This window comes from Somniosus microcephalus, chromosome 16 (genome assembly GCF_052327205.1).
Source record: "Somniosus microcephalus isolate GS21.2 chromosome 16, FLI_Smic_1.0, whole genome shotgun sequence".
In the NCBI taxonomy this organism is placed as follows: Eukaryota; Metazoa; Chordata; class Chondrichthyes; order Squaliformes; family Somniosidae; genus Somniosus; species Somniosus microcephalus.
The window spans coordinates 103,750,122-103,770,428 of record NC_141002.1 but is presented as its reverse complement, the minus strand read 5'-3'; the positions used below and the strand labels follow the sequence as shown (position 1 = coordinate 103,770,428).

Here is a 20,307-nt window from a genome sequence, read left to right as displayed (position 1 = left end):
TGGTTGAGGGCTAAGTGTTGGCCAGGACACCGGGAGAGCTCCCCTGCTCTTTGCATCGTGCCATCGGATCTTGTTATAGCCACCTGAGAGAGAAAAAAAGAAAAGGCTTGCATTTATATAGTGCCTTTCACGACCTCAGGATGTCCCAGAAGCGAATGAAGTACTTTTTGAAGTGTAATCACTGTTGTAATGTAGGGCAGAAGAGGCCTCCATTTAATGTCGCGTCTAAAAAAACTGCACCTCCGACAGTGCAGCACTCCCTCCGTACTGCTTGACTCGTCTTTAATGGGGAAATCTGGATTTGTGTCTGTCTGCTCGTGTGTAGTCGCTGGTTTTCAAATGTTTGCGTAGAGTAAATGCATCAAGTCTATGTTCCCGGTGCACTGGGGTAACCCTGTTGTGTCTCCCAATATCTAGGCTGCAAGCTTGCGTCAGCTGGAAGAGGAGAACCACGAGGCGGCAGCTCGGCTAGAAGAAGTTGTTTACCGGGGAGAAGTGCTGTTGGAGAAGATCCAGAGTGCCTTAGCAGACATTGCCCAGTCTCAGCTTGGGACAAGAAGCGATGGTCACAGTCAGCAGCATGTCCCCCAATCCTAGCAGCAGGAAGGCAGTGCGCTGCTCAGAATCTGATGGTGCGATTTACACTCAGCAAAAAATAACTCCAGCTTCTTTTGGGGTGGGGTGGGTCGGGGGAGAAAGAGAGAAAAGAGTTTTAGTAAAACTGTTAAGCATCAGCACGGAGGTTAAAATTTGTTGCAGTTTTGTCCAGGCAGCTTAAAAAAAAATAATGTAAACCCTTTTGGTTGTGTGACTTAATCTGGAGATACATGTCGGAGTAAATATGGAATTACCCCCCCCTCCCCTCGCCATTTTGCTCAGCGCTCCGTTTTTAAATTCAAGAACACGTGCAGGTTTTTCTGTGATTGATGGTGTCTCCATTGCTTTGAGGAACAGTGTTGTGAATGAATCAATGCACTACTCCCATACTGTGTGGTCTTCTCCAGTTTCATCCTGAAACCCGTTCTTCCAGATGTTGCATCCTCAATTTTGAAACCGGATGCTGTTCAGCGGGTACCATTTACCCTCGCGTTCTGAAACCATATCCGACGTAAGCACAGCACTGTATAGGAATCCGAATGCTGAAGGTGGCCGTGACCATTCAATGATGGTGGAGCCCAGCACGTGAGTGCAAAAGACAAGGCTGAAGTATTTGCAACTATCTTCAGCCAGAAGTGCCGAGTGGATGATCCATCTCGGCCTCCTCCTGAGGTCCCCAGCATCACAGATGCCAGTCTTCAGCCCATTCAATTCACTCCACGTGATGTCAAGAAACGGCTGAAGACACTGGGTACTGCAAAGGCTATGGGCCCTGATAACATACCGGCAATAGTGCTGAAGACTTGTGCTCCAGAACTAGCTGCGCCCCTAGCCAAGCTGTTCCAGTACAGCTACAACACTGGCATCTACCCGGCAATGTGGAAAATTGCCCAAGTATGTCCTGTCTACAAAAAGCAGGACAAATCCGACCCGGCCAATTACCGTCCCATCAGTCTACTCTCAATCATCAGCAAAGTGATGGAAGGTGTCGTCGACAGTGCTATCAAGCGGCACTTACTCAGCAATAACCTGCTAACTGACGCCCAGTTTGGGTTCCGCCAGGGCCACTCAGCTCCTGACCTCATTACAGCCTTGGTCCAAACATGGACAAAAGAGCTGAATTCCAGAGATGAGGTGAGAGTGACTGCCCTTGACATCAAGGCAGCATTTGATCGAGTGTGGCATCAAGGAGCCCTAGCAAAACTGAAGTCAATGGGAATCAAGGGGAAAACTCTCCATTGGTTGGAATCATACCTAGCACAAAGGAAGTTGGCTGTGGTTGTTGGAGGTCATTCATCTCAATCACATGACATCACTGCAGGAGTTCCTCAGGGCAGTGTCCTAGGCCCAACCATCTTCAGCTGTTTCATCAATGACCTTCCCTCCATCATAAGGTCAGAAGTGGGGATGTTCGTTGATGATTGCACACTGTTCAGCACCATTCGAGACTCGTCAGATATTGACGCAGTCCGTGCCCATATGCAGCAAGACCTGGACAACATTCAGACTTGGGCTGACAAGTGGCAAGTAACATTCGCACCACACAAGTGCCAGGCAATGACCATCTCCAACAAGCGAGACTCTAACCATCTCCCCTTGACATTCAATGGCATTACCATCGCTGAATCCCCCACTATCAACATCCTGGGGGTTACCATTGATCAGAAACTGAACTGGACCAGCCATATAAATACTGTGGCTACAAGAGCAGGCCAGAGGCTGGGAATTCTGCGGCGAGTGTCTCACCTCCTGACTCCCCAAAGCCTTTCCACCATCTACAAGGCACAAGTCATGAGTGTGATGGAATACTCTCCACTTGCCTGGATGAGTGCAGCTCCAACAACACTCAAGAAGCTCGACACCATTCAGGATAAAGCAGCCCGCTTGATTGGCACTCCATCCACCACCTTCAACATTCACTCCCTCCACCACCGGCGCACTCTGGCTGCAGTGTGTACCATCTACAAGATGCACTGCACCAACTCGCCAAAGCTCCTTCAACAGCACCTTCCAAACTCGTGACCTCTACCACTTCGAAGGACAAGGGCAGCACACGCATGGGAACATCACCACCTACAAGTTCCCCTCCAAGCCACACACCATCCTGACTTGGACCTGTATCGCTGTTCCTTCACTGTCGCTGGGCCAAAATCCTGGAACTCCCTTCCTAACAGCATTGTGGGTGTACTTACACCATATGGACTGCAGCGGTTCAAGGCGGCGGCTCACCACCATCTTCTCGAGGGCAATTAGGGATGGGCACCAAATGCAGGCCTAGCCAGCCAGCGACGCCCACATCCCATCAATGAATTAAAAAAATAATAATAATTCTGAGCTGCGTTTAGATTGCAGCGTGGGTCATGGGAGAGTGAGCTGACTGAGTCACTGTCCTACATTCTGTTGTCTGATGGTTTTCCTGTACACCAGCTGTACCGTTGGTGGGGGGGGTCCTGTCGTTCCACGTATATGCAAGCTGCCAGTGACCTTTTGGACAATGCACAGACAGTGTGCATAACCGAGGAGATAACTGCGAGACACCTGCACGTCGCCACATCCCCAGCAATGTTCCTGCTCATTTTTTTGGGGGTGCGCGGCCCGTTCAAATTCCCGCGCATGCGGGGTTTTTCCATTCAGAAGCCGGTGGTTAACCGGCCTGCGCGGGACCTCCGGGCCACCGAGCAGCTTAACGGGAACATTAGTCCTCCGCAAAACCTGCTTCCGGTGTCTGCGAGAAATGGGGTCTTCCTCGGGCTGAAAGAGCCCCACACGCTGCGGGAGCTGGTGACACAAGCCACGCCAACACTGCTTCAGGTCTCTTCCTGTACCAGCAGAACCCAGATGGTACTCCATTACCGGTCCGCGACTTCATTTGCATGTATTATGTTTTGTTTCAAATTCAAGATGTGCCTGCTGATTTAGTGGTTGAGCTTTGGCCCCGATACGGTGGTGGATGTGCATTGGGCAGGAGTTGTTAACACTCACCGTTGCTGGGAGTACACAGCTGCTTTGAAGCTTCCTCCCTCTCCCGTCCCACACTGCTAGCTTGTGGGCGAGCTGTTCCAGTTGAGTTACGTTGCACACATGAAGGATGTTCTATATTCCACGATTGTACATTGTGCACGTATTTGTGGCATGTTGACATTTGGTTGAAAAGAATACAAGTTAAAGATTAAAGAAATTGTGCAACGCTGTAAATTACACTTGTGCGTTTTATAGGCTGGCCATTGAAGCGGGCACCAAAAATGTTTGTTCTTTCCTGCGTTGACATGTCAAGGTAAGTTCAACTCCTCAATATAACTTTGTGGAAGTAGTTTGTACAGGACGCACACAATACTATATGTGCCCACATTTATATGTTCAACTTGCAGATAAAAATGAATATTCTGGTAATGGGGAGGGAATGGGATGCATTGTCCATGTGAGTTTGGGCAGATGCTTCTCTCCACTGCTGCAGATAGTCTTGTTTTGAACCCAGCTTTCCTACTTTCACACATCATGATAGGAAGGGGAGTATTCTGGATGAAAAGAATTCAAAAGCAGAGAAGTTAATGTTAAACCTGTATAGAGCCTTGGTTAGACCACACCTGGAGTACTGTGCGCAGTGCTGGTCTCCATATTACAAAAAGGATATAGAAGCACTGGAGAGTGCAAAAAAAATTGCAAGGATACTACCAGGACACTGAGGGTACGACTATCGGGAAAGATGGAACTTTTCTCTAGACCTGATAGAGGTCTTTTAAATTATGAAGTGGTTTGAATCGGCAGAGAGAACAGGTTGCATAGATTAGGCTTGTATGCCCCTGAATGCAGAAGATTAAGGGGTCATCTAATTGAGGTGATGATTAAAGGAGCTGATAGGAGAGATTGAGAGAAACTATTTCCTCTGGTGGAGAGTCCAGAACAAGGGGGCAGAACCTTAAGAGCCAGGCTGTTCAGGGGTGATGTCAGGAAGCACTTCTTCACACAAAGGGTAGTGGAAATCTGGAACTCTTCCCCCCCCCCCCCCCAAAAAGCTGTTGAGCTGGGGTAAGGGCATTGAGGGTTACAGAAACAAGGCAGGGAGATGGAGTTAAGATACAAATCAACCATGATCTAATTGAATGGCGGAACAGGCTCGAGGGGCTTGATGGCCGCCTCCTGTTTCTATGATGTCGAAAATGTTTCCACTTGTGAGGGTGTCCAAAACGGGGCCATAAATATCAGATAGCCACTAATAAATCCAATAGGGAATTTAGGAGAAATCTCTACCAGAGAGTGGTGAGAATGTGGAACTCGCTACCACAGGGAGTGGTTGAGGCGAATAGCACAGATGCATTTAAGGGGAAGCTAGATGAGGGAGAAAGGAATAGAAGTTTACAGGCTGGAGGGGCTGAATCGCCGTCTCCTGTTCCTATGTTATGTTGATAGGGTGAGAGGAGGCTTGTGTAGAGCATAAACACCAGCATAGACCTGTTGGGTCGAATAGCCTGTGCTGTAAAATTGTGTGTTTCCCTTTGGGAGAAGCAGTTTCTGAATACGAGGTGAAGTTTGCCTCATTGAATTAATGCCTTCATTCTGTTTAAAGTCTGCTCCTTTACATTTATTTTCATGCGCAGTTTGAATTGGATTTTCCTTCTAGTTGGTCAATTCTCACGCATCCATGGTCAGATCAATGTTATCCAGGAAATTGATCCCAGGTGACATTCTTCAAAGCTCAGACCCGCGAGGGGGAGCGACACTGGTCCGTGTCAGTCACCGAGGCTTCCCACAGGCGGCAGGAAAAGTCATCGATCGCTGGTCTCCTCTCCACAGCTTTCTATAGGAGGCCTCTGCACTTGACCGGATTTGCACACGATAGTTGTGTCAACAACAACTTGCATTTATATAGCGCCTTTAACGTAGTAAAATGTCCCAAGGCGCTTCACAGGAGCGATATTAAACAAAATTTGACACCGAGCCACATAAGATCGTTGGACAGGTGATCAAAAGCTTGGTCAAAGCGGTAAGTTTTAAGGAGTGTCTTAAAGGAGGAGTGAGTGGTAGAGAGGTTTAGAGAGGGAATTCCGGAGCTTAGGGCCCAGGCGGCTGAAGGCACGGCCGCCAATGGTGAGGCAAAGGAAATGGGGGATGTGTAAGAGGGCAGAATTGAAGGAGCGCAGAGATCTCTGAGGGTTGTAGGGCTGGAGGAATTTACAGAGATAGGGAGGAGCGACGTCATTCCTGGGCTGGTCAGTATGTCTGTGATGCAGTACAGTTGTGTACAGACGCCATTCTGGATTGAGTGCTTGTGTCTTTATCCATGATGAAGGCCAATGGCGTTCTGACTGAGAGCAGCTGACTCAGACATTGAACCTGGGATCTTTCTAGTCTCCCATCTCCCCTGTGCTCCCTGACCTCCATTGGCTCCCAGTTAAGCAACACCTCGATTTTAAAATTCTCACCCTTTGTTTTCAACTCCTTCCAGGGCCTCGCCCCTCCCTATCTCTAATCTCCTCCAGCCCTATAATTCCCCGAAACCTCTGCGCTCCATCTAGTCTAGCCTTTTGAACATCCCCGATTTTAATTGCTCCACCATTGGCGGCCGTGCCTTCAGCTGCCTGGGTCCTAAGCTCTGGAATTCCCTCCCTAAACCTCTCCGCCTCTCCACTTCTTCTTCCTCCTTTAAGACGCTCCTTAAAACCTACCTCTTCAACCATGCTTTTGATCATCTGCTCTAACCTATATGGCACGGTGTCAATTTTTTGTTTGTTCGATTACGCTCCTTTGAAGCGCCTTGGGCCGTTTTATTACGTTAAAGACGCTGTGTAAATATTTGTTCTTGTTGTATTAGGTGTCACAACAGGTGGTGCCTTTGCTCACTGCCATAAGGAGAGCTGACTTTATTTAAGCTGTATCTGACTTGCTGACTTTTTACTGCAAGGTACATATTAGCATATGCCTTGCTATAATTACAGGGCTCCCTCTTCCACTCATGGTTTCACAGCAAGCAGCGAACACCTGTTTTTAACCGGTGGGTGTTTGCACAATTGAGTAATTATTCAGAAAACACAAAGGATTCTTTCATGCCTACAGGATATTTTGAGAAATGTGTGCTGATTTGAATTTAAGTGTGAAGACTGTTGCAGTGCAAGCTTGAAATATGGATATCCTGCACATTTGAGCAGCCTCTGAGTCAGAAGGTTGTGGGTTCTGTAGTGTATGTGCCTTTAAGTCAGAACTACTTTTACAGCTCCTGTATACTGTAGTACCGGCAGTGACCACACCGGTATATAAGCTTTGCGCATGCCTCTGTACCCCCAGTCTTGAGACTGCCCTCCTCCAGTAAAGACCTGTTTATTGTTGATGTACAGCATCCGTGTGATTATTTAATAACAGCATATCCTCTGAATCACGGATCCAACAGGTTCGAGTCCCACTCCAGAGACTTGAGCACATAATCAAGGCTGACACTTCCAGTGCGGTGCTGAGGGAGCGCTGCACGGTCAGAGGTGCCGTCTTTCGGATGAGACGTTCAACCCAGGCCCCGTCTGCCCCCTCAGGTGGATGTAAAAGATCCCCAAGCACTATTTTGAAGAAGCGCAGGGGCATTCTCCCCGGTGTCCTGGGGCCAGTATTTATCCCTCAATCAACAACACTTTTATATTAAAAAAAAAAAAACCATTATCTTGTCATTATCACATTGCTGTTTGTGGGAGCTTGCTGTGCGCAAATTGGCTGCCGCGTTTCCTACATTACAACAGTGACTACACTTCTAAAAGTGCTTCATTAGCTGTGAAGCGCTTTGGGATGTCCTGAGGTGGTGAAAGGCGCTATATAAATGCAAGTGTTTTTTTTATCGTAACTTAATGCCCTCAGGGCAACTAAGGATGAATAATAAATACTGCTGTACCAATGTCGCCTACATTCCAAAAAACCCTTAATAGTTTCTCACTGGAGTCGGTTTATGACTTTAAGCGTAGCTCAGTTGGTAACACACTCTGAAGGTCGAGAGTTCGAGCCCTACTCCCAAGACTTGACCCCATAATCTAGGCGGATACTTCAGTGCAGTGACGAGGGAGTGCTACCCTGCTGAAGGTACCGTCCTTCAGGTGAGATGCTAAACCTGAGCCTCAGGAGATGGACAGCTGTGGTTACCGGAAGAATTAAATTTCTCCTAAAACCTTGCCACGTCGTGGGTGGTGAACTGGTAAGTGTATTGGACAGTAGAGTAGTTTGAAAAGTTCAGTGATCGGTGTAAATGGCTTTGGGCTGTTCACACCCAAATAACACAACGTGAAGTTCGCAGACTTGTTTTTTACTAATTAGATTTGTACAGTAAATATTACCTCATAACTATGAATAGAAATGCGATTTCATCACCGCTCTTTTGAAAAGGCTAATTGGATTTACTCACAATGTCAGCACCCTAATAGCGGTTCCTTTTACGTAAATAATGCTGGAATTTGTCTGTCATTAATCTTTCCATTCAGGGGAAAAAAGCCAGCCCAGGAGTTGAGCTCGCTAAGTGAGCTGCAGTAGTGTGGGAATTCACTGGGCTTTGAGCTCGAGTTGGCTCGGACTGCAGCGCGATGATGGACGTAACTGGAGAATGTAGCATATCCTGTCTTGTAAATTAGAATTGTCTTTTAATAGGTGGGGTTCGTGTGCCAATTTTGTAATGCCTCGGAGGAATGAAAGTTTTAGCTGGATGGTGAAGCTATAATACACGAATGAAAATATTAACCTATTAACTGTGTCTGTAATTTACAAGGGAGCAGGGTTTTTATTTTCTGAGGGTAAGGAAAGATTAAGGAAGTTGTGCTGTTTTCTTTGGGGAAAGTGGTGATCTAATTGAAGTTTTCAGTATTACAAAGGGAATTGACTGACGGTCGTAACTGGTACAATTACCATGGTGCATACGTTTTAAAACAAAAGTAGGGAGATAGCGCAAGGAAAAAGTTGGGTGGAAGCAGGGTACATAACATAAGAATTAGGAGCAGGAGGAGGCCACACGGCCCCTCGAGCCTGCTCCGCCATTCAATGGCTGATCTTCGACCTCAACTCCACTTTCCCGCCCGATCCCCATATCCCTCGATTCCCCTCAAGTCCAAAAATCTATCTATATCTCAGCCTTGAATATACTTGGCATCCACAGCCCTCTGGGGTAGAGAATTCCAAAGATTCACAACCCTCCGAGTGAAGACATTTCACCACCTCTCAGTCCTAAATGACCGACCCCTTATCCTGAGACTATGCCCCCTGGTTCTAGACCCTCCAGCCAGGGGAAACAACCTCTCAGCATCTACCCTGTCAATCCCTGTAAGAACTTTATGTTGCAATGAGATCACCTCATTCTTCTAAACGCTAGAGAATATAGGCCTAGTCTACTCAATCTACATTATCAGTGAGATTGACAGTATAAGTTGGTTCCTGAGAGAAATAAATGCATTTGTAGAAAGAGGGAATTTGATACAGGAAGGGGAGTATTTCTGTGGGTGGTATAATGGCCATTTTCTGTTTCCAAATATTGTTTTGTTTTGTGCAAGCTGTACATGGTATTCGCCAATGAAACCTCTGTGTAAAGATTTCAACAAAAAAACTCTCAAATCCTCAATACTTATGGGATTTTTCTTATTCCGGCACTGCTCGAGTTGAAATGAAGAAATCTATGTTTCCATTCTGAAAATTTAGCAATGTCATCGTTAAAACCTCGTCTCATGATGGTTTATCTCTCTCCTGTAAAATGTAGAACTCTTCCCTGTGGAAGGGCGTCTTACTACAGTAAAGGCGCTTTATCAATACAAACTGTTGTTGTTGAGATGAATCTGCTGCGATTAGCCATCGAATCACGGAATGACACAGCACAGAAGGAGGCCATTCGGCCCATCATGCCTGTGCCGGCTCTTTGAAGAGCTCTCCAATTAGTCCCACTCCCCCCTGCTCTTTCCGCACAGCCCTGCAAATTTTTTCCCTTCAAAGTATTTATCCAATTTCCCTTTTGAAAGTTGCTATTGAAACTGCTTCCACCGCCTTTTCAGGCAGCGCATTCCAGATCACAACAACTCACTGCATTAAAAAAATTCCTCCTCTCCCCTCTGGTTCTTTTGCCAATCATCTTAAAGCTGTGTCTTCCGGTTACTGCCACTGGAAACAGTGTCTCCCTATTTACTCTATCATAACCGCTTATGATTTTGAACACCCCGATCAAATCTCCCCTTAACTTTCTCTGCTCTAAGGAGAACAACCCCAGCTTCTCCAGTCTTGCCACGTGTAAAACAATGGGAGTTGAGTGTTTTCATTGTGTATTCTGGTTAGGTTATATTTCCCGATTACAAATCTGATATGGCGTTTAATGCACAGTAGCCTAGGGATTATGGAACTGGACTAGCAAACCCTGATAATGGGTTCCAATCCCGCCATGAACACCCAACTGATTTTTCCATGTCCTTTTATGGAAAGGAACCCTCCACTACCCAGTCTGGTGTCCATGTGACTCCAGTAGCACAGCCATGTGGTTGAATTGTACTGCACTTGGGAAAGAGTGGCTTACTCCTTGACTCCTCACAGCCTCTCCACCAGCTACAAGGCTCAAGTCAGAGTGCAGTGGAATAATCATCACTTGCCCGGAGGCAGCTACAACACCAGCCAAGAACCTCAACATCATCCAGGACAGTGCAGCTCATTGGATCGGTGTCTGTGTTCCAGGACTCGGTATCCACCCAACCACCACTGGCGCACCGTGGCTGCACTGTGTACGATCTACAGGATGCACTACAGCAACTCACCAAGTTTACTTTGACAGCACCTCCCTCCCCTGGGACCTCTGCCACCAGGGAGAACCAGAGCAGCAATAGTGTGGGAACACCATCACCTCCCGATTGGCCACTTATCGCCGTTCCTTCACTGTCTCTGGGTATATAATCCTAGCATTCCTTACCTGCGTGAGCACCATCACCACGTGGACTGCTGCAGTTTAAGATAAAGGCCTTCCACCACCACCTTCTCAGGGCAACTAGAGATGGGCAGTAAATGCCGGCCTTGCCAATGACGCCAACATAGAATGGTACAGCACAGAAGGAGGCCATTTGGCCCGTCGTCCCTGTGTCTGGGATAAACATCCCAAGAACAATTTTTTTTTTAATGAATTGCTGTCGTTCATGTACCTTGTACAACACACTGCATTCACCGAAACCTCCTGTTTTAAAAATCCTCATTAGAATCATTTGTCTTGGATCTTTTGAAGGTTTATTCTCTAAGCCACTCATGCCTATTAACATAAACCGCTTATGCTATGAGTAGTTTTGCCAGCTTTCAGAACTGGTACTAATGAAGTTTATGTCTATTTAAAGTCCCTTAAGATGGTGCTGAATTCTGTATTTTTCTGATGTGTAAAGACTTGCTTACGCAGCTTTTGGGATTGCGGTTTATTTTTCTGCCAGTGGGTTAATCTGGAATAGAATCTGCACACCGATATTTCCTTCGTGTCCAACCTTTTTGTCTTTGTGTATCACTTGGATGGTCCCACAGTGCCTCGGAGGCAATCGATGCTTCCATTAATTTGCAGATAAATGCTAACAGGTACCGGGGGTTCTGAATCATCGAAATTTACAGCACAGAAGGAGGCCATTCGGCCCATCGTGTCCGTGCTGGCCGACAACGTGCCCAATCCAGCCTAATCCCACTTTCCAGCTCTTGGTCCGTAGCCCTGTAGGTTACGGCACTTCAAGGGCACATCCAAGTACTTTTTAAATGTGATGAGGGTTTTCTACCTCGACCACCCTTTCAGGCAGTGAGTTCCAGACCCCCACCACTCTCTGGGTGAAAAAAGTTCCCCTCAACTCCCCTCTAATCCTTCTACCAATGACTTTAAATCTATGCCCCCTGGTTATTGACCCTTCTGCTAAGGGAAATGGGTCCTTCCTATCCACTCTATCTAGGCCTCTCATCATTGTATACACCTCAATTAAGTCTCCCGTCAGCCTCTTCTGTTCCAAGGAGAACAACCTCAACCTATCCAATGTTTCCTCATTGCTAAAATTCTCTAGTCCTGGCAGCATCCTCGTAAATCTCCTCTGCACCCTCTCTAGTGCAATCACATCTTTCCTGTAATGTGGTGACCAGAATTGTACACAGTACTCTAGCTGTAAAGGATTTATCAACCAATCCACCTGGCTTAGTATTAATCCACCAATGAGGCAACAGTGCCAAAAACAGCCCTTTCCAAATCTCCAGGGCCACATGCGGGCAAAGTAATGAGCAGGAAATATAAGTGCAATTAAAACTGAGCTCTGTGTGCCTGGATTTATGAGCTACTTAAGCACACATGAAACCATTACAATTGGGTGTGTTTTCATTTTGGTCAGTGAAAGATACCATAATTGTCTTGTTTCAGTTGATACAGAGAAAGAAAGACTTGCATTTATATCGCGCCTTTTACATCCTCCGGACTCCACAGCCAATGAAGTACTTTTTGAAGTGTGGCCACTGGTGTAACGTGGGAAACGCGGCAGCCAATTTGTGCACAGCAAGCTCCCACAAACAGCAACGAGGTAATGACCAGATAATCTGTTTTAGCGATGTTGGTTGAGGGGTTGGCCAGGAAGTTACAACGTGGAAATAAGCCATGTTGGTATTTACGCTCCCGCTCAAGCAAGTGGTTCTAATCGCATTTACTCACCCTGATGTTGAACCTGTAAATAAGTCAAATTGAGGTCAGTGCATCACACCCCAACTCATCCTGTAATATCCAGACTGGCCAATGTGTAATTGAATGAATTATACAGCTATACATAGAAATGCTGGAGTCCATTATAAAAGATGTAATAGCAGAGCACTTGGAAAACAGTGACAGGATCGGACAAAGTCAACATGGATTTACAAAAGGTAAATCGTGCTTGACTAATCTACTGGAATTTTTTGAGGATGTAACTGGTAAAATAGATAAGGGAGAACCAGTGGATGTGGTATATTTGGACTTTCAGAAGGCTTTCGATAAGGTCCCGCACTAGAGATTAGCGTGTAAAGTTAAGGCACATAGGATTGGGGGCAAGGTATTGACTTGGATAGAAAACTGGTTGGCAGAAAGCAAAGAGTTGGAATTAACGGGTCTTTTTCCGAGTGGCAGGCAGTGACTAGTGGGGTACCGCAGGGATCAGTCCTTGGGCCGCAGCTATTCACAATATATATTAATGATCTAGACAAGGGAACTAGATGTAATATCTCCAAATTTGCAGACGACACAAAGCTGGGTGGGCGTGTGTGCTGTGAGGAGGATGCCGAGAAACTCCAGGATGATTTGGACAGGTTGGGTGATTGGGCAAAAGCATGGCAGATGCAATATAATGTGGATAAATGTGAGGTTATCCACTTTGGTGGCAAAAACAGGAAGGCAGATTATTATCTGAATGGCAATAGATTGGGAGAAGGAGAAGGGGAAGTGCAACGAGACCTGGGTGTTCTTGTGCACCAGTCGCTGAAGGTAAGCATGCAGGTGCAGCAGGCGGTTAAGAAGGCAAATGGTATGTTGGCCTTCGTAGAGAGAGGGTTTGAGTACAGGAACAAGGATGTCTTGCTGCAGTTGTACAGGGCCTTGGTGAGACCGCACCTTGAGTATTGTGTGCAGTTTTGGTCACCTTATCTGAGGAAGGATGTTCTTGCCATGGAAGGAGTTCAGCGAAGATTCACCAGGCTGATACCTGGGATGGCAAGAATGACGTATGAGGAGAGATTGGGTCGATTGGGCTTGTACTCGCTGGAGTTTAGAAGAATGAGAGGGGATCTCATTGAAACATATAAAATTCTGACAGGATTGGACAGACTAGATGCAGGAAGGATGTTCCCGATGGCCGGGGAGTCCAGAACCAGGGGTCACAGTCTAAGGATAAGGGGTATGCCATTTAGGACAGAAATGAGGAATTTCTTCACCCAGAGAGTGGTGAACCTGTGGAATTCTCTACCACAGAAGGCAGTAGAGGCCAATACATTAAATATATTCAAGAAGGAGTTGGATATATTTCTAAAGGCTAAAGGGATCAAGGGGTATGGGGAGAAGGCAGGGACAGGGTACTGAATTTGGATGATCAGCCATGATCGCATTGAATGGCGGGGCAGGCTCGAAGGGCCGAATGGCCGCCTCCTGCTCCTGTCTTCTATGTTTCTATGTCTATGTCACAAGACGGAAACAGGCCATTCGGCCCAACCAGTTTGTTGGCGTTTACCCTCCACACGAGCAAGCAGTTCTAATCACGTTTGCCCGCCCTCTTCCCACACCCCTTCAGCCTCTTTTCCTTCATCCTCCTGTCCAATCTAATCTTGAATTTTGACACAGTTTCTGCCTTGCCCACTAACCCTGGGAGTGAATTCCACGGCCTCGCAACTCTCTAAGGAAGTTTCCCCGTGCAACAAAACCGAGATCTCTGTACATTTTAGGTGATGTCGGATGGGATAAATCCGATTTTAATGATGACTTCAGCCAGCTGTGTTGCTGGGCGGTGCCCTTTGTTGGTATGGGGTGATTAAGGCACTTAATTAGCTGGAACAAGCGGACCAAGTCACCGCTTTCAACGAGACGCTTCTGTCCTCGAGGGTTTTCTTTGCTGCGACAGTGCTTTGGTTCAGAAACCAATTAAGTCAAAAAGTTGCTTGTGACCGGAAAGGCTGATTTGAAATGTTAATGTTTGCTAATTGCCCCATCGTGAAAATAGGAGATTCCAATCTCCCTCAATGGTGAAACCATTAAAGGAAAAGTAAGGAGGAAACAGCAATAGCCAGACATTAACACCTCGGCTCAAAGATCTGTCGAATTCTTTTACATGAAGGAAATAAATGTCTGTCACACAAAATGTCCCTGGCATATGTCCGAGGTGTCCAATCTTCTAGAGCAGCAGTTCTCAAACTTTTTTGGTTGATGGACACCTTTTTAAATAGATCAGTATTCATGGACACCCCCCCCCCCCCCCAATCTAAATTATAATACTATATAATACTAATAATATGAAAGTGCTGCATATGTAAAGTGTTTTAATAATGCTTTTAAGAAAACAGGTATTTACTTACAGATCTCAGCGAGATGGGTGAGCCACAGATCTCGGCGAGATGGGTCAGCCACAGATCTCGGCGAGATGGGTGAGCCACAGATCTCGGCGAGATGGGTGAGCCACAGATCTCGGCGAGATGGGTGAGCCACAGATCTCGGCGAGATGGGTGAGCCACAGATCTCGGCGAGATGGGTGAGCCCCAGATCTCGGCGAGGTGGGTGAGCCCCAGATCTCGGCGAGGTGGGTGAGCCCCAGATCTCGGCGAGGTGGGTGAGCCCCAGATCTCGGCGAGGTGGGTGAGCCCCAGATCTCGGCGAGGTGGGTGAGCCCCAGATCTCGGCGAGGTGGGTGAGCCCCAGATCTCGGCGAGGTGGGTGAGCCCCAGATCTCGGCGAGGTGGGTGAGCCCCAGATCTCGGCGAGGTGGGTGAGCCCCAGATCTCGGCGAGGTGGGTGAGCCCCAGATCTCGACGAGGTGGGTGAGCCCCAGATCTCGGCGAGGTGGGTGAGCCCCAGATCTCGGCGAGGTGGGTGAGCCCCAGACCTCGGCGAGGTGGGTGAGCCCCAGACCTCGGCGAGGTGGGTGAGCCCCAGACCTCGGCGAGGTGGGTGAGCCACACTCTCATTGATCAACTTTTTGCCGCCCACCACCAGCCTTGGTAACTGCGTGTCTACCTGGCGATCTTCCTGCTGCCCTCGGCGCTCCTCCATGAGTGCTCCCCTAGGTGAGACAATCAGCCCACTCTGTGGTGGCCGCACTCCGCTCCCGCCTCCCACCCAGCCCGCCTCCGGCCCCCTCCGCTCATTCACTTACTCTTGGCCACAGCGGCCGCCACCCCCCCCACCAACCGTAAGGCCTGCCCTGCTCTGTACTCGTGTTATTTCATGAACCCCCCGGAAAGTCTCTCTGGACCCCCAAGGGCTTGAGAAACACTGTTTTAGAGCAGTGGGCTGAGCCACGAGTGGCCTGCACCTGAGCAAATTGTTGTCGAGCGAGGCAGAATAGTGATTAAAAGCCACGCCGAATTCCTTAAACATAGAACCATAGAATGATACACCGCAGAAGGAGGCCATTCGGCCCATCGTGCCTGTGCCGGCTCTTTGGTAGAGCTAAACATTAATCCCGCTCCTGCTCTTCATAGCCCAGCTATTTTTTTCCCCTTAAAGTATCCAATTCTCATTTGAAAGTTACTATTGAGTCTGCTTCCACCGCCCTTTCAGGCAGCGCATTTCAGATCACAATAACTCGCTGCATAAAATAAAATGTTTCCTCATCTCCCCTCTGGTTCTTTTGCCAATTATCTTAAATCTGCGGAACACCTCCGTTCAGTCCGTAAGGGTGACCCCGAGCTTCCGGTCGCCTGACATTTTAATTCACCGCCCCATTCCCACTCGGACCTCACCGTACTCGGGCTCTTGCGTTGTTCCACGGAAGCTCAGCGTAAACTCGAGGAACAGCACCTCATCTTTTGATTAGGCACTTTACAGCCTTCCGGACTCGATATCGAGTTCAACAATTTCAGATCATTACCTCGGCCCCTATTACATTTTTACTTATATTTTTTATCCACACCTTTGTTTTGACCCCCCCCCTTTTTTTCTCTCTCCCACATGGCAGCTGTCTCCCATTCTGCCAGCACATTTCACACCTAATCTAGAGCCGTCTTCTGTCTCCACTAATCCTATCACCATCTCGTCTGGTTTTGAATACCTCTTAATGTCTCTTCACTTCTCTTTAGTTCTCTCCCAGCCTGGCCTTTTAATCTGTTTCATTTCCTGTGCCTTTTCAGTCTTGATACAGGGTTTCGACCTGAAACGTTGACTCTATTTCTCTCTCCACGGATGTTGCCTGGCCTGCTGAGTTTTTCCAGCATTTTCTGTTATCTTAAATCTGTGTCCTCTGTTTACCGACCCTTCTGCCACTGGAAACAGTTTCTCCTTATTTATTCTATCAAAACAGTTCATGACTGTGAACACCTCTATCAAATCTCCCCTTAACCTTCTCTGCTCTAAGGAGAACAATCCCAGCTCCTCCAGTCCCTACACATAACTAAAGTCCCTAATCCCCTAGTAAATCTCCTCTGCACCCTCTCCAAGGCCTTGACATCCTTCCTAAAGTGCGGTGCCCAGAATTGAATACAATACTCCAGCTGAGGCCTAACTTGTGTTTTATAAAGGTTTAGCATAATATCTTTGCATTAATTGGAACTTTGGAACATGCCATCAGAACCTGCTGCACTTCCGCCCCTCTTTCCCCTGCATGTGTGTCTCTCTCGCTCTGTGTGCATGAGCCTCTTTGCCACTTCGTGTCTGCCTCTTCACTTCGTTTCTCTGCCTGGTTTGTCTCTGCAAGTGTGGGCAGGAAGAGGCAGCAATATCACAGCTCCGTGTTGGGACTCGGGTGTACAGGCGGGCTTAGCAGCAGCTATTATCAATGGCCACTGAGTTCAGGGCTTGGCAGGAAGAGCTGTGAGGAACTGCCGTAGGGTGGGTGTGGGGTCTGGGAAGTTCCTGGTTGGTGAATTTCCACGGATGTAGGCATCCTCGGTAAGCCAGGGTCCAAAGCGGGACGACTAAATAACTAATGGTTACTTTGCTTCCTGCGCAGAGCAATAGATCGGTGAGGTGAGTGTTATTGATGAAAAGTGCTCCCCTTGTGGGAGGGGAAATCAACCTGCAGAAATGCATGATGCTCGTGGAATTGTGACATTTTTTTAATGGGAGCATTGGCAGCTTTCTCAGTGGCTGTGCACTCATCTGTGTTTAATGATTAACTACATCATAGAATCATCGAAATTTACGGCACAGAAGGAGGCCATTCGGCCCATCGTGTCTGTGCTGGCTGAACAAAAGCTATCCAGCCTCATCGCACTTTCCAGCTCTTGGTCCGTAGCCCTGTAGGTTACGGCAATTAGTGAATATCCAAGTACTTTTTAAATGTGATGAGTGTCTCTGCCTCTACCACCCTTTCAGACAGTGAGTTCCAGATAACAGGTAGGATTTTTAAAAAGATTTTTGAGAGCATTTTCAGATACAGTAATAGTTTTTGTAAAGAGCTTAAATAAGGCACTAATGCGGTTTATAAACCAACTGCCCAATCTATATTGGTTTATGTTTGGGGGAAAAAAAGCAACTCATGATTTTTATACCAAATCTCTTGATTCTTAAGAGTTTGTCTCTTGATTTATGAGATGGTGGGGTTGGCATGTTTGGATCACGGCTGATCTGCACCACAACCCCATTGACCCGCCTTTGCTCCGTCTCCCTCGATACCCTCACCCAACAAAAATCTACCGATCTCAGTCTTGAAAGCTCCAATTGACCCCCAGCACCCACAGCCTTTTGGCGGGGGGGGGGGAAGAGAGGGTTCCAGATTTCCACTACCCTTTGTGTGGAAAAAATGTTTCCCGATTTCACTCCTGAGTGGCCTAGCTATAATTTTAAGATGATAGAATTGTACAGCACAGGAGGAGGCCATTTGGCCCATCGTGTCTATGCCGGCTCTTTGAAAGAGCTCTCCAATTAGTCCCACCCCCCTGCTCTTTCCCCATAGCCTTGCAATTTTTTCCCTTCCAGTATTTATCCAATTCCCTTTTGAAAGTTACTATTGAATCTGCTTCCACTGCCTTTTCAGGCAGCACATTCCAGATCACAACAACTCGCTGCGTAAAGAAATTCTCCTCATCTCTCTGGCTCTTTTGCCAGTTACCTTCAATCTGTGTCCTCGGGTTACCGACCCTCCCGCCACAGGAAACAGTTTCTCCTTATTTCCTCTCTCAAAACTCTCTCTGCTCTAAGGAGAACAACCCGTTGTTCTGGATTCCCTCACCAACGAAGATCATTTCTCTTCATCTACCCCATCGAATCATTCAATCAAATTTTGTTTGATAACGCTCCTGTGAAGCACCTTGAGACGTTTTACTTTTTTTTTTATTCATTGATGGGATGTGGGCGTCACTGGCTAGGCCTGCATTTAGTGCCCATCCCTAATTGCCCTTGAGAAGATGGTGGTGAGCCGCCTTCTTGAACCGCTGCAGTCCATATGGTGTAGGTACACCCACAATGCTGTTAGGAAGGGAGTTCCAGGATTTTGGCCCAGCGACAGTGAAGGAACGGCGATACAGGTCCAAGTCAGGATGGTGTGTGGCTTGGAGGGGAACTTGTAGGTGGTGATGTTCCCATGTGTCTGCTGCCCTTGTCCTTCTAAGTGGTAGAGGTCGCGGGTTTGGAAGGTGCTGTTGAAGGAGCTTTGGCGAGTTGCTGCAGTGCATCTTGTAGATGGTACACACTGCAGCCACAGTGCGCCGGTGGTGGAGGGAGTGAATGTTGAAGGTGGTGGATGGAGTGCCAATCAAGCGGGCTGCTTTATCCTGAATGGTGTCGAGCTTCTTGAGTGTTGTTGGAGCTGCACTCATCCAGGCAAGTGGAGAGTATTCCATCACACTCCTGACTTGTGCCTTGTAGATGGTGGAAAGGCTTTGGGGAGTCAGGAGGTGAGACACTCGCCGCAGAATTCCCAGCCTCTGGCCTGCTCTTGTAGCCACAGTATTTATATGGCTGGTCCAGTTCAGTTTCTGATCAATGGTAACCCCCAGGATGTTGATAGCGGGGGATTCAGCAATGGTAATGCCATTGAATGTCAAGGTGCTATATAAATGCATGTTATTGTGGGTTCCTCCAGCAAGATTCAGGACCAAAGCCGTGAGATGGGCCTGTGGCAAAGAAAAAGGGAAGTGACCGCAGGAGGGTAGGTGTCCATCTGAGTATCCTGGAGGGTAAGTCATGTCCATGGTAGATACGCCTTTTGCTAAAGCCCCTCAGATAAGTACCTGGAATAAGCAGGTGGGTAAGGAATAAGCCTGGACATTGACAATGGACAAGGACATATAGAAGGTAAAGATGATTGGAACAAGGCAAGCTGCCCGGTGTAGGTCCTGCCACCTTCTTAGGCAGTCCCTCAGAACCGAGGATGACTTGCTTCCACATTAAAAATGAGTTCTCAGGTGACTGATGAGTCCAATGCGGGACCTACAGTCTCTGTCACAGGTGGGGCAGACGGTGGTTGAAGGGGCGGGTGGGTGGGGTGCTTGGGTTGACGTGCGCTGCCTGCGCTTGGCTTCCGCTTGCTCCCGGCAAAGAGACTCGAGGTGTTCGGCGCCTTCCCGGATGCTTCTCCTTCACGTTGTGCGGTCTTGGGCCGGGGATTCCTAGGTGTTGGTGGGGATGTTGCACTTTTTCAAGGAGGCTTTGAGGGTGTCCTTGAAGCGTTTCCTCTGCCCACCTGGGGCTCTCTTGCTGTGCCAGAACTCCGAGTGGAGCGTTTGTTTTGGGAGTCTCGTATCGGGCATACGGACAATGTGACCCGTCCATCGGAGCTGATTGAGCGTGGTCAGAACGTCAATACAATGGCTTCCAGTGGCAGTGGGAGCACGATGTCCCTCAGCCGCTCCGTCCTCCTCGTCACCGCGGCCTCCTCCTCACTGTTGCCGGCTCCAAGTGGTGGCCTGCTTCTCCCGCTCACGATCCGACCTCTGGCCGCCATGCCCGGCTCCCCTCCTCCCAGTCGGACTGCGAGCTTCCCGCCATGGAGCTGCCGGCCGACGTGCTGCAGCGGGTCGTCGTGGCTGCTGCTGCTGCTCGTTGCGCTGCGCTGCCTCCGCCCGATTCGCCGAACACATCGTCGGGATGTGAATGCTCCGGTCGCCGCCGCGGCCTCC

General features: G+C 48.1%; 1 protein-coding gene across 2 annotated transcripts in view; it reads left to right on the top strand.

The window, feature by feature from the left end:
• med21 (mediator complex subunit 21) overlaps window positions 1–6,917 on the top strand; it is a 47,387-nt gene extending 40,470 nt beyond the window's left edge. For both annotated transcript variants that reach the window (XM_086009640.1, XM_086009639.1), the window contains one exon: window positions 418–6,917. In XM_086009640.1, coding sequence (XP_085865766.1) covers window positions 418–659 — 242 coding nt within the window. In that variant the 3' untranslated portion in view covers window positions 660–6,917. The remainder of the gene's footprint in view (window positions 1–417) is intronic.
• Window positions 6,918–20,307: the final 13,390 nt, after the last annotated feature.